The sequence below is a fragment of the Bombus vosnesenskii genome, unplaced genomic scaffold, assembly GCF_011952255.1.
Source record: "Bombus vosnesenskii isolate JDL3184/JDL3185 unplaced genomic scaffold, Bvos_JDL3184-5_v1.1 scf7180000013304, whole genome shotgun sequence".
NCBI lineage: Eukaryota > Metazoa > Arthropoda > Insecta > Hymenoptera > Apidae > Bombus > Bombus vosnesenskii.
In genome coordinates this window covers 3,514,594-3,528,648 of record NW_022882953.1, presented here as the reverse complement: position 1 = coordinate 3,528,648, position 14,055 = coordinate 3,514,594, and the positions used below count along the sequence as shown (strand labels likewise).

The following is a 14,055-nucleotide window of genomic DNA, read 5'->3' as shown; positions in this document are numbered from 1 at the left end:
CGGAGAAGAAACATCGTCGTTTAATAAATAGGAACGACCCTAACGTTTCGGCCTACTTTGTCGCCGCATAAATAGCAGCATTGCTTATTAGGTGCAATGCATAGGCTAGCTATTTGCGTGCCGCTTGTTATTTTTAGCCCGGAAATCATGCTTGACGATACATGCGCGCGATCTTTCTGTGTTGAGCGTGGCATGAATTTTCTCGTATTTCAATCTTTTACACGAGCATCGTTAAATTTTTTAACGGTCGGTCGCCTGCGCTCGTAAAATAGAAAAATATATTCGCTCGGCAAACGAATCGATCCGCGTCCAACATCTCGAGTTCCGCTCGAAAATTTTTCGGAAAGTCGAAATAAATTAAGTGTCATATTCGCCTAAACGTTGATCTTGTCAGAGATTTACGATTGCAATGGAAAGAATGGACGAAGAAGATAATTTGGTAGGTGATATGTGAAAGAAAGGTAGTGTGATATTGTTAATTGGTATTTTTTTTTTAATATAATACACGCATGGAATATACAGAATAGTTACGGAATCGAGAAAATGTTTTTTCGAACGTTGAGAATTATTAGCTCGAAGAAATGATCCGACAAATCTTTTAGATTTTAATTTAGAACAAATAAACGATGTACTGTGTATATCGAGAAGATTATAATTTTTTCAATTAATCGCGATTGTGATTGGTATTGGAAGCTTTTCGAGAGTCTTCGTATATTTCTGTTTAAGAGAATGTAATATGTTTATGATCCACTAAGGAGATTATCATCGATATCGAAATGCGGAGATAATATGATTGAAATTACAATTTGATACATGTATTTATAAATTTCATGGATATATTCTGTTTGCGTGCGGACATACAATTCAGATGTTGGTCGCCCGTATTTATTGTACTTGATATGAATTCAATGATTGTTTGATATCGTACATAGTTGATGTTTGTTTGAAGTCTTCTACGCACCGTTCGTTTACAGCATAATATTTTTACACTTTTTGTTATTAATTATATTAAATTGTATTGGGAGCGTGTTAAGCGTATAATTACTTTCTATCTGTACGAATAAATTTTAAATCTCTGTTTATAATTCTGCTTATTTATAAATGCTTGTCAAAATATAAATTTTTTTTTCAAAAATTAGGAAGATTAGGAAGTGTACCGTATGAAACATTTTCTTACGAAACGCTTGATTTACTGGAAAATTGGCTCGTAACCTATGCGAAATAAGTATGCATTCGTGTCAACTTCTAGCATAATAAATCTTGTACGTCTGGATAGGTATTATTATTGATCTTTCTACACCACTCTGTCGCATTCATAAGCAAACTATACTTTACGATGTATTGCATTAATGAAATCGAGGACTTGAATATTAATAACTAACCAGAAGTCTTTCCACGAAATAGATTCAAATTATGTTAAGAACAACAATTATTTAAATATCAACATCATACGTCGATGTATGTAGAAATATTTAAGTAGAGTCAATGTCTATTTTGCTTGCTATATTATTTTACACTTATCTTTCTACCTAATTTCTAATACCTAAACTATGGTTGTTTTTGTTTTACGAAATTAATCATAACGATACCCAGCTAAGTGATAATAGCGGTTATACAAGTGATTTTAATCGCAAAATTTCGTCCTACCCGTCAATCCCCAGGATAAACGTCGATAACACTAGAATACCATTGTGATTTGGATTGCGGTTAACTACGAGAGAAACAATCAATGAATGGATCGCGCTTGTATATGAGTAACACTCGAACGCAGTTTAATCGATATTCCGAAATTAATTCGACGAATATGATTCAACCGGTCCGATGTAACTGGTTACGATTTACACGATGCTTTCTCACTATGCTTAACCACGCGTCCAATTTTTCCCATTGATTCTTCTAACTATACACGGAATGTTGCAATTAGTAGGAAATATTGATTCGTCTAGAATCAATAATTCAGTTTACAAAGGGAAATTACAGATTTCAATCAAATCCTTTTAGAGGGATTGCTTTGCAACGATAATTCCTATAAAAAGTTACGTCTATTCAAACGAATTATAACATTCGTAAATAATATTGTTTGAAAAGATGGTGTTAAATATTACACTTTTTGGATCTGGATTGTGTTACAATCGAAAAAAAATGATCGTAAATAGCAATGGTAACTCATAATGTTTGTCACTGTATTCTTTTTTATGGTTCTTTTTTATGTGGTTAAAGTTGCTGAGATTCGTTCACGTTCTTAGCGTGACACGTGCATAGTTCCGAATTTTCGAAACTTGAGATAAAAACTGGGGAAGTGAACGTCAAAAGAGGGTAAACAATCGTAAATCCTCTTTGGTGATACAGAAACAAGAGGAACGTCGTTCGTGACACGTTGCTCGCAGACCACTTGATAGAGCTGGTCGACCAACAAGGGATAAATTCTCGAGCACTCCTCGACTATCCTCCACGATGAAGAGCCTATCGACGTCGACCACGTCGTGAACACACTAACTGTATGGGCTGTTCCGCGATATACGTTGAAAGAAAACATTTCAACCATGTAAAATAAAATATTATTTTACCGATTTTTACATTTTAAAGCTAAAACTCGACTTTATGATAATTAAATGTAAAGAAACGAAATAGAGCATAGAACTAAAAGTACACAGTCCTTTTATACCTTCCTTATACTTTATATACATTATAACGACACTTAATATTTTTAATATATTTTATATTTTCAAAGGTATATTTTAATATATCTATTTCTATCGAACTGGTCGCACGATCGGTTTTTGAATGAAAGTTATCTTTTCTCCGATTGAATGCAAACAATAGTGAATTTACTACGGACAATAATAAACAGAATAACTTTTGGATGTCGATTTAGGAAAGATTTATATATCTTTTTTTATTTTAAATATAAACAAGAACATGAACTTAATTAAAGTTTCATCATCAAAGACCGTAAGAGATTAGAAGTTTCACTTCGTTCGTAATACAAAATCAATTTTCACGTTATTATCCGAAAGCACGAAATTCTTTATTTCCAGCCACCACTTCCTGAGATTCAAACTGGCGAGATCTGTTTCATTTAAACGTTGTTATTAATTCATCGTGTGTACAAGCGAAACGAGAAAACAGTGACGATAATCAACGGCTGGTGGTACATACGGCCAGAGATGCGAATTGAAATGCGGCCGACATCTCCACGGACAGATAGCGTTTCCCATTCGACGTTTACGATGGAATAAACGCCGAGATGATTTCGCGGGTATTACGGTAGGAAATCCGAAGGCTTTGGTAAACGTTGCGGTGGATTCATCCGCTTGTGCAAGTAATTTATTAGCAAGCGATAGCTCGTTAAGTAACGACGAACGGCGCGTTAACGAAGTCGGCTCGCTTTGGAACACGCTTTAAGATGGCGTGTCGGCCGACTATAATTTCGATCTTACACACCCCTTAGGCTACCTTCGCTTTGCGGGTCACCTTCATCGACCTACTATGATAATTGTCCACGTTCGGCTCCCTTTTTTTCATTTCTACGGTGTTGTACGGCGCCGTGTTCTTTTTTTTCTATTGTACCTCAATAGCGTATCGTTGAAAGTTGCAGGGTTTATTATTTGGTAGAAAATTGCGGAGAATTTAGAGGATTTTGTACGAGGTTGTTGCAGGTGAAATAATAGATTACGTTACTTTTTCGTGAATGAATAATTTACAATCTCTCATTGTACATTCATCACTTTTATTAATCCTTTCAATACTTTTTACATCGGTCGAAACAAATCGGCTTTAACGAGTTTTTCTCTAGTTGGCATACCTTGTGTGTATGGCATGGAAACTATTCGTTAATAGAACATAACAAAAACTTTGTAAAAATACGTTGATGACTGAACTGACGAAGTGACAATGTTCTTCTGTAATTTCACATTAAACTTTAAATAAAAAAGAGACAAAATTTATGGAATAACTGAATAAGACGTTGTTGTGCAGAATCGACGATTAAACTTATTATGTTCTTCTGAAATATCAAATTTTTTGTAAAAAAGAAAGATGTATTACGAACAGTTTTATAGAACGTTGTCGCATAGGGTTGTTATGGAAAATTCTTCGAAATTCCATAAGCTTGGAAAATTTATCAACGTCGTAAAGTTTGCAAACTTCGAAATCGTTCTCCGCTCACGACATTCCCATCTAACCGTCGTCGCATTCTCCTCACCGGAGAATCTTAAACCAACGTCGACAGTAAGTCGCTACGATAAGGTCGACGGTGATACGCGAGATTAGCCTTAAATCGAATCAAAGTAGTCCAGCCAAGTTGTGAAATTTCGAGATATCTGCATTTCCAACTGTTAAATATCGCCCTACATATCGTGCTCGTGCATATTCTATCGCGTTTGCTTCGTTTGTTATTCCGCATCGCTTCGTAGATTGTCTTCGCGTGCTGATACGAACCACCGACATAAATTAAATTGCTTTGGAGTTCATTCGAGCCTGTGTATAATCACGGAAAAATTTGTTGAGTCGCTTTGGAAATTTTCATCGTTTGCGTGACACAGGGAATACAAAGTGAATTTCTTGGAAATATCGCGAGATCGATCCGCTACCCGTGTTACATCAAATGCTTGCTTGTACATAGAAGTTCAATTTTAGGAAACTTCTGTAACTGACTTTTGTAACCAACTGAAATTCGATGAAATCTGAGAAAAAGAAAATCACGATGAATGATAGGTCGTCGTGTAACGCGCGTTTAGCGCTGGTTCCAGTTGAATGGGAGGCTGTTTAGTGGTTTACTTAACAACGGTACGAGATTCAAGTAAGTCACGTAAGTTTGCTTCAGAGATAGAGAGATATAATGGAACATCTAATCGAATTGCGAAGCTGCAACTTGACGTGATCTGTCCGTGAAATTCTCAAAAAAAAAAAGATTGTTTTCTGTAATAAGTTCGCGAGAAGATGAAGATGGAATTCACAGAGAAGGAAATTCGTGCAATCCAATCCAGAAAAAGACGATGGATCTTGAGGTCTCGAAATCGCGAAATCTATGTATGTATCAATGTGTAGAAAAGCGATTTGCGCAACCTAAAAATTGTATTCTCATCGACACGTTTAATAAATATTTTTCTGGCCATCTGAAAATGTCCGAACACGCGAAACGACGATTCTGGTTGCGCGAATCGATTTAATAATGTGTGCATTCGTGACCTAAACGAATATAATTCAACCAGTAATTTATCACTGCATTGCAATTACGGTCCTCATTGTTCCTTTCAAATCTCTACAGATTCAATTATTCGTACGGAGCATGTATTTCAACCGTAAGTATACGGTGTCTCGTTTCAATTTGACCACCTTAACTATCTCACTCATTTTCGATGATGGGAAGAAACGTGAAAGAAAAATATTATACGAGATTTTTTTCTGTATATTTTTCTAAGAGAAACACAGGAAAAGAAAATTTTTTTTTTCTTTGATAGATTTTTTACAATCAATTCTCATTAAGAATTATAAGTAAATTATTTACTTGGATTATAAGAGTTTATAGTATATTTGATTCTAGTTGAATCTGATGCTTAGATCTAAAGGGTAATGTCTTTTTAGTCTGCGAAACTGATCCGTCGTGTCAAGTAATTGCGTAACTAATGAGTTTTGGTGGTTGTTAACTCCTATATTATATCTGTTACTGAATTTGGATATTTCTTCTTTAACTGTGGCTATCTTAAGATCGCGATGTATTGTTTCGTTGGTAACATACCAAGGCGCATCTATTAAGGATCTTAGAGATTTCGATTAGAATCGTTGGAGAATTTCTATATTGGAATTACTCGTTGTTCCCCATAGTTAGATCCATAGGCCCAAACAGGTTTTAATATGGCTTTATATAGCATTATTTTACTCTGCATGTTTAAGTTGAAGCGTCTGCCAATGAGCCAGTAGAATATTTTTAGTTTGGATTTCTGTTGTTAGAAAAAGAAGATGATAAAAGAATCGTCTGAAAGTTTCAAATAAATTTTTCGAAGATATTGCGGTATAAAGTAATCGTATGCACACGAGACGGGCATATCGTGAGTCGAAAGGATCACGTGCCGTCGAGTTAATTACTATAATTTAGAGAAGAGAAGCTAGTTCGGATAGTGTGGCTATCTTGAGGTCGTATAACCTATACTACAAGCCTTATACATATATTTAACTAACTTTGGGAGTCGATTAATTACGCGATTAGTAAGTTGAGTACAAGATTACTACAAGATACGAAAAGATAGTCGATTTTTGAAAGAACAGAGTTAGGAAATCTTAGTGATAGTTTTATTTAGATACTGTATCGTTAATTAATTTTTGACGACCTGCAATTTTTTCTTTAATCTCATAATAGTGTAGCGCCACATGAGTCAACGGAACATTTGAATCGGGAGAGACTCATATTATTGTGCCTTGGAATACCAACGTTATTTAGGTTTGCAAGGTCTTAAAGTAAACGAACTTCGGACAAAATATTATTGCCGTTATTTGTAATCGTCAACCGGAGTTTACAATTGAACTTTTTATAATAACACCTGTCGATACAAATGAACGAACGTGCTCTCTAGGACAGTCGTATAGTCGAATAGTTAGTCGAATAGCGAACGGTTAGAGAGTTGAATAGTAGTACCCACAGTTAAAGAAGAAATATCCAAATTCAGTAACAGATATAATATAAAAGTTAATAACTACCAAAATCTATTAGTTACCCAATTAATTGACACGACGGATCAAATCCGCAGACTAAGAAGACATTACCCTTTAGATTTAAGCATTAGATTCAACTAGAATCAAACATACTATAAACATTTATAATCCAAGTTACAGTACCACGCCAAAATAATTTACTTATAATTCTCAATGAGAATCGATTGTAAAAATTCTACCAAATAAAAAAAAATACACTAATTCTGTACTTGTACCTGCAGTGATTTTAATATAATTGACTATTACGATTTTATCACTCGTCTCTTTATGAAACAAACCAACAAGTTTAATATTCACCTCAATAGTACCACCTATTATTTTTCCATTTATTTAATAACGTTAGATCCATAGATTGGATATCGCTCTGTGAATATGTTTCATTTATTTGAAATATTGAATAATTGCCACCATAGGTTTAATGAATTAAGCGATCTTAGTTTATTGCACCCACTTGACCTATTAAACTAACAAATTTCGAATTTATCGGACTTATTTAATACATGCAGCAAGTTTGAGAAGTTCTGCTTACTTAATCCCAACTTAATCCCGATTGTCTTATTGTTTGAAATTCTTAACGATCAAAGATTATTTATTTCATTGTAATTGCCTGATAATCGGCTTAAATAAATATGTTTATTCCAAGAAATATTTATTCCCTACATGTTAATAAATAAATATGATATTGTATAAAGCGTGGTTTATTCTAATCAAACGAACCTTTTAAGGATGTGCAGCGACTCTCGCGACTGATTGATACGCGCAGCTTACCACTTTAGAGAGCTGTTTTCAACGACGGATTATAATATAATAGTAACTAGGTTTTTGCTAAAAATAGCATATCGTTATAAGTGTCTTTTCGCCGGAAGACCGTATGAATTGCAAAACTTGGATAAAGGTATAGCGGACGTCCCAGTTCGGCGGCTGTCTAAATGTCTCGATGATAAAACGGTTAGAATCGATACGTAATGCATGCATATGAATTGGTTCGCTTATAAATAAGTCCTTTCTTCCATGACCCGGCTGTTATTGACTGATAATGTATGCGGCGACGTAAGTAACGCGTTTGGCGTCTCATGAATTTTCAATGACAATGATTCGTGATAAAATGCAGGACGCAATTATAAATCGGGCGTATCATCTATTGTTTCATCGTTCCCAATATATCCATGTAGTAAGATGGATAGATCTTTTCCGATGCAGAAAATGAGCAGTTATAAATCATGAGGATCTTTATATAAAATTCTAAACTAACAAATTTAAGTGCTTTCGTAGTATGTGACGTCGAAGTAAAAATTTCATTCCTTGTTTCCCTGACACAATGTTATATAATAATGCTATATACGTATAACAGGAAATAAATTAAAAATTTTATGTAAGAGCTCTAGAACGAAATGTATCTGAAAGTGATAAGTATAGCAAAGTCTTTTTTTTATTATTTAATTTATATTTTACAATTTGTCCAGCTGGACATTCGGTCAATTTTTCTAGCTTAATTGCTAAATAACATGCGGATGGCTACCCCCAGCGGGATACCATCTTCGAGTCTGTATAACAAAGTGGAAGCCAACGATGAACGTTTTTATTTCAATCGTTTAATTGTACGAGATAAACCTATTTAATCCTTTCCAGATCAACAAGATATTTGCGTACAAAGCTAACCGTTAGAAAAACCATTGGATTCTTATTATATAATTTCATTGAGATTAAGAGCGTAGAAATATTTGGAACATAGAATTCTATTCAAAATAGGACTACATATTTCATCTAAAAACTGTGATTTGTTTATCTGTTTGTAAATTTGAGCGAATCGTAGCTGATACTATTACACTGTTACGTTCATTGTTGAACGAAAAATCTTCCTCGACAATGCTAAAGTCACGAATACACGAAGTCTGAAAATATAGTATCGTTTGTATCTTGCTCTTGCGATTGTAGTTGTAAAGTTGGTAGCGTAGCGATGTTAGTTTCCGTTTAAAGTTGAAATTAGCAGTAGAAATCAGATGGTCGTAATAAGTCAAACAGTAACCAGAATGTCAGAGGACGTCGAATAGCAAGTAGAACATCTCTCGGAAATTTCAACAGGAACCGTATCTCTCTAACTACTAGACTTCACTCCGCCAAACCTCATAACTTGTTAGACCTTATAAACTTTGCGTATAAACCTTGTACCGAACAATTCTTTCTCTACATTTTCCAAACAAACTAAAAGATATTCGTAAAGATACTTCGATAATATTGTCGCAGTCCTGTGCTAAACCTTCAACGTATAAATTTTATTACATTTATTATTGGAATGGTAATTTAAGAGAGTTACCGCGTTACATCAATAAATAATCTTAAAATTCATAGTATTAAACGGTTCGACAACTCGGAAGGAATCCTTTAATCAACTCATTGGTAAATAACGAGCGCAAAATAATGAAATTGTTAATCGAAATTACTTTTTTCCAGGTTCATGGTGGTATTGGTGTGCCTCATATTTAGCGTTTTGTCGACGATAGACCAGTACAGTAATTTCGCGAACGAAACCCTCTTTTGGATGGTAAGTAGCTTTCTACTATATTCATCGTCAATTTTTTACACCCATTATATAAAAATTTCTTCATAGTGCACTTGAATAGATGTTTCGAGAATTTTTACATCTGTCGCTCGTAATCATGACTATAAGTTTTAAATTAAATCAAGTTAGGTTTAAGATCAAGTTACGTCTACTCTTTAGTTCAATATAATGGCTAACCGGAAGTCTTCCAAAGCCGGAAAACATGGATAATAATAAATAAATAAAAAAAAACTATACAATCGTGATCATCATTTGATAATTATCTTAAATTGATAATGGTAGTGTTTGAAAAGTAAAATTAATCTCCTAAGATTGAAACTACAAAATTAATATACTTATTATATTAATATAAGAATAACGCTACCTACGTAACATAAAGATCGGTAAGTAAATTCCTATTAGAAAATAGACTTGTAAGTTGAAAAATAATCAAAAGTTGAAATCGTTCTTCCGTGAGAATTAAAACGCTATTACTAAATGATGTTTATGTTATAAATATATTAAATAAAATATAAAAAAATAAAATGAGAAATTACCGGGAATTCGTGGGAACAAAAATTGACTTATTCTCAGTGTTGCTTGCACATCAAAATTCTTCGAATGCTACGCAAAATCGTAGAAGCTTAAGCTCAATACGAGTTTCGTCTCAAACAAAACAGTAATTCGTTTGGAAAGTAATTCGAGCGTAGCTTGATTAAGATAAATTGGCCTAATTAGTTATACCGGGTTTGAAAGCAGAAAGTCAGCTGGAAGTTCAACATTCGAAAGGGGAAATTTTCAATGCCAAAGGGCTGAGCTGTTTCTCGCAAACAAACACTTCCGAAATCACAGAGAACGATCTCTTTATTCCATATATCTTTCAGGGAAGCGTTTAACGTTCCATCGGTCTTTTAGTGCTTTTACACAATTCTCGAGGAAACAACGTACTTTTCTTTTCGTTGAAAGCGCTTGTTGTCTACGATCCTGGTGGAAGATAGCGGCAGCTCAAAGCCATCGAGCTGCTTCTCCCTCATGTCTTGTTTATTTTCTGTTCACTGCTGAATCGACTACTCGAAACTACATATTGAAAGGTGAATTCTAACGTAGTTATCGTGTACTGTCGTATTTACATTGCGAATATTTCTGCAAATTCATACTTTTATGAGTATGATAATTAAAGAGCATATTCGTGACTCTTCGGGTTTCAATCTTGGCTTTATTAGTACTTTGCGCTTCATTTTCAGGTCTACCCTGAAGAAGTGAATTTAGAATATTCGCAAAATGTCGGAACAAAGCGTAATGTACTGATAAAAACGCGACGAGAACCCAAAGTACCATAACTATGTTATCTAATCACCGTAAAAACCTAAAATCTAAAATGATCAAGAAAATTCAACATAGAAATTTATATTGCGATTATAGTATCTTTCTAATTGCAGGTTTCAATGTTACGCGGTACTAAAATAAAATTGCGCGTTCTAATGTGTATGCTTTAATACTAAATTTCCGTAAATCGATGTTTCGTTATAGAAGTCTGTATAGTTTGGCGTGTGTTTCACGATTAATCGTGATCAATGTGGACTTCAACCGTTAATGGTCTTCAAACTGTTTGATAAATATCGTGGAATGTCGCGATAATGAAGATCGAAGTTCTAGACCTTCGAATTGTTCTCATTAGTAGATTCGAACTATCAGAATACCGAAGTTAATGAATCAGTGGTTTGTTCAAAGATGTCGAGTAACATGAATTTTTAAGCCAAAGTTCGATAGTAACCGCCATTTGTTATGTGCTCCAATTATCAGTTAAAATAATTACGATTTGGTATTGTATTTAAAAAAAAATTATTTCTTCTCAGATTCGTTTTCTTAGAAATTTATATTGCAATGTGTGTAATGAATTTGTATTGACATGTATCTATTTTCTATTAAACTTCTCGCATCTTCTTTTCATTTCTTATCGCACGAAAGGACGTGGATAATTGGATCAACAGAAGTGGACGTTTAAAAAAATATTCCTCTATCTTACGCGTTTATTTGAAACGATTCGTGGAACGAGCGTAAATATCATTCAAGCTAAAAGGGTTTCTTCGTTCAGTTGAGAATAAACACAGCCAAATTGACAGAAACTTGAAAATGTTCAGATAGAAGTGCAGTGAGAACGGTATTTAACGGAATTGAGGTCGGAGGCGGGAAGGTCGATGCTGCGTTCAAATGTTAGATTAAAGAATAACGTTGATGGAATATGACTGGTGTACAATCGGAGAAAATAAATAAGTAAATAATGCCGTAAATGTTTCCAAATTAACTCTGCAAAAAATACATGCCGGTTTTGCTCGTAAATATTTAATTTAATTTGAATTCTCGAATCGAACAACGCTGGAGAACGTACGTTACGCTTTCGGGCGATTCACTACGAGCTATAGTTTTTTTTTTTTTTTTTTTTTTTTTTGGATATGAAATCTAATGTTCCACTATTTTATTCTTGTTTTTATGACCCTTTAATTATAACGTGATGCGCTACCGTGGCAATATTATCGGTAAGTATTTAGTAGTACCGACGCATTAAATATAAATTAATTTTCGCGTTTCCTACTACTGAAATACCTTTCATTCCATTTATTCGCCCTAAATTAAACACGATCGAATTATGCGAATACTATTTCGACACAAAGCCTTCTACTGTAATTGAAATTCCAGCAAGTTTTCGAAGTACACCCACTCTCTTCCGATACTGATGCGTCACGTTGTCTCAAAAAGCACCAAAACGTAAAGACAATGATAGATTTTGAGGCATTCGGAAGGTATCGTAATTGTTTTTTCGAAAAGGAATTTTCCGTGTCCGTCTGTCCATGTCCATTGTCAGACGAGCCATAAATCTTACTTATGTACCACGAGTATACACCATAAAAAGCTTTTTACGTGCGTATTACGAGCCTTGACACGTTACCATTTTCACCCTAATGATACATCCTGACTTCCGGTTTTCTTAGACAGATCTTGGCCTAAAAGTAAACGTAGGTGGACAGTTCCATCTCGTACATTTCTTAATAACCAGTTCCTTTTTATAACTAACATCGGTAATTAATCAAAGGATAGTATCTTCTGTTCCTTTTGTCAAGATATAATATAGTTATAAAATGATGAATAAAATTATCAATGACTATTTTATTTTATATATATCTGAAAATATTATATACGCTCGGCTTCTCCATATTAGGTATATATAAATTACTATATAGGTATAATTAAATTATATATAGGTATATATAATTACAAAAATAATATAATTATGATAATAAATATATAACAATACAACAATAATATTTAATTATATATATACCAATCGACAAAAAGTTCATTCACCCTTTTAATTACCTTCCGTCATTCAACGCTAATTCTATCTGTGAGATATTAACACCATGAACCATCCAAATCCAAACCAATCCAAATTTAATCCAAATGTCGAATCTAATTCTTAACATGTAGGTAAGTTAAACACTGTTACCATTATTATCTTTTATTGAATTTTAACACCATCCAGAATATCAACGAAGTATTCGTGCAAAATAGGGCTAAAAAAAAAAAGAAGAAAAATGTGAAAGTTTCACGGGACAGCAGACCATCGCGATTCTGTCATCGATGTCCCCATTTTTACAGGGCGTCGTGTCATTGCAATAAAGGTCGTACAATCGATACAGCATCTCTATATGTATAGCATCGCGCTCGTTGTACATTTATTTTAAGAACAGGAGACTAATGATTCCGCTGCCTAGAAAGTCATCAAGGAAATGCCTTTCTCCCTGTTATTACAATTATCGATTATTCGAGGCAATTTACATCGCATTTTTCTCGCTCATTTAACCTATTGACTTGTTTATTCGCATTTTCGATGCGTTCGTCATTGATCGTTCAATGAAATTTGTTCGATGCTTGTGTTTATTCAAATATTTGTAGTATTTGTAGTATTATTCTGTAAATTTTTCTTCTTAATTCGAAGATGTTTTTTTTTGTTTCCTTTTCCTCCTTGTTTTTCTAATAATAATAAATTATTATTCTTCTAATTTTATTTCTTCCGCGATGAAGAAACTAAGTAAATTAAATTAAGTTCTTCGACGAGCTTTATCCAAACACTGTTTCAACGAAAACGCGAATGTTGCACTGCCAATATTTGTTGTAATACGAGTAAATGTAGCATGTTCTGTTGTAGAATTCAATAGAGATTTTAATTTCATTTTTTTTAATTGATCCTCTTGATATGCAATTTTAATTCTGGAAGCTGCATGCAATATACGAACGATAAAATAAATATGAAACTTGCTAAACTGAAATTTATGGTAAATAAAACTTATCATCAACAGATCATTATGTGTGTGGAATTTATTTATCGCTTTCATGAAACGTCCTCTTGAAACTTTTAAACGTTATTATTGAAGGAACGCGTAAATCAATAAATTTTGCAACACCTGTACTTTCATATTACAAAGCATGTTTTATTATACGTGACATATTTCATCACACAGAACGCAATACAAAGTGTTTGAAATGTCAGAGATAAAACATGTGTGATGAAACGTGTTCGTGTGTATGTAAATCAGATACAAGATAAAATTGTTAAATAAGTTTCAATTTAAGTTTCAAAAATTAAAATCGTATAACGATTGATTTTCATCATTTTAAAGATTTTGTACTAAAAATTCCTATAAAAAATTGTGTATAATAATACAATTAGACATATATAACGAAGAAGAACATCGAACTGAAAAACACGCGGCAACAACAAGTAAACAATTCCAATCAATCTGATT

At 33.6% G+C, this 14,055-nt stretch overlaps 1 protein-coding gene across 6 annotated transcripts in view; it reads left to right on the top strand.

The window, feature by feature from the left end:
• Positions 1 to 14,055, top strand: part of LOC117234263 (potassium voltage-gated channel subfamily KQT member 1) — a 134,343-nt gene that overhangs the window by 89,436 nt on the left and 30,852 nt on the right. For all 6 annotated transcript variants that reach the window (XM_033495296.1, XM_033495297.1, XM_033495295.1 and 3 more), the window contains one exon: positions 9,163 to 9,253. In XM_033495296.1, the coding sequence (XP_033351187.1) occupies positions 9,163 to 9,253 (91 nt within the window). The remainder of the gene's footprint in view (positions 1 to 9,162; positions 9,254 to 14,055) is intronic.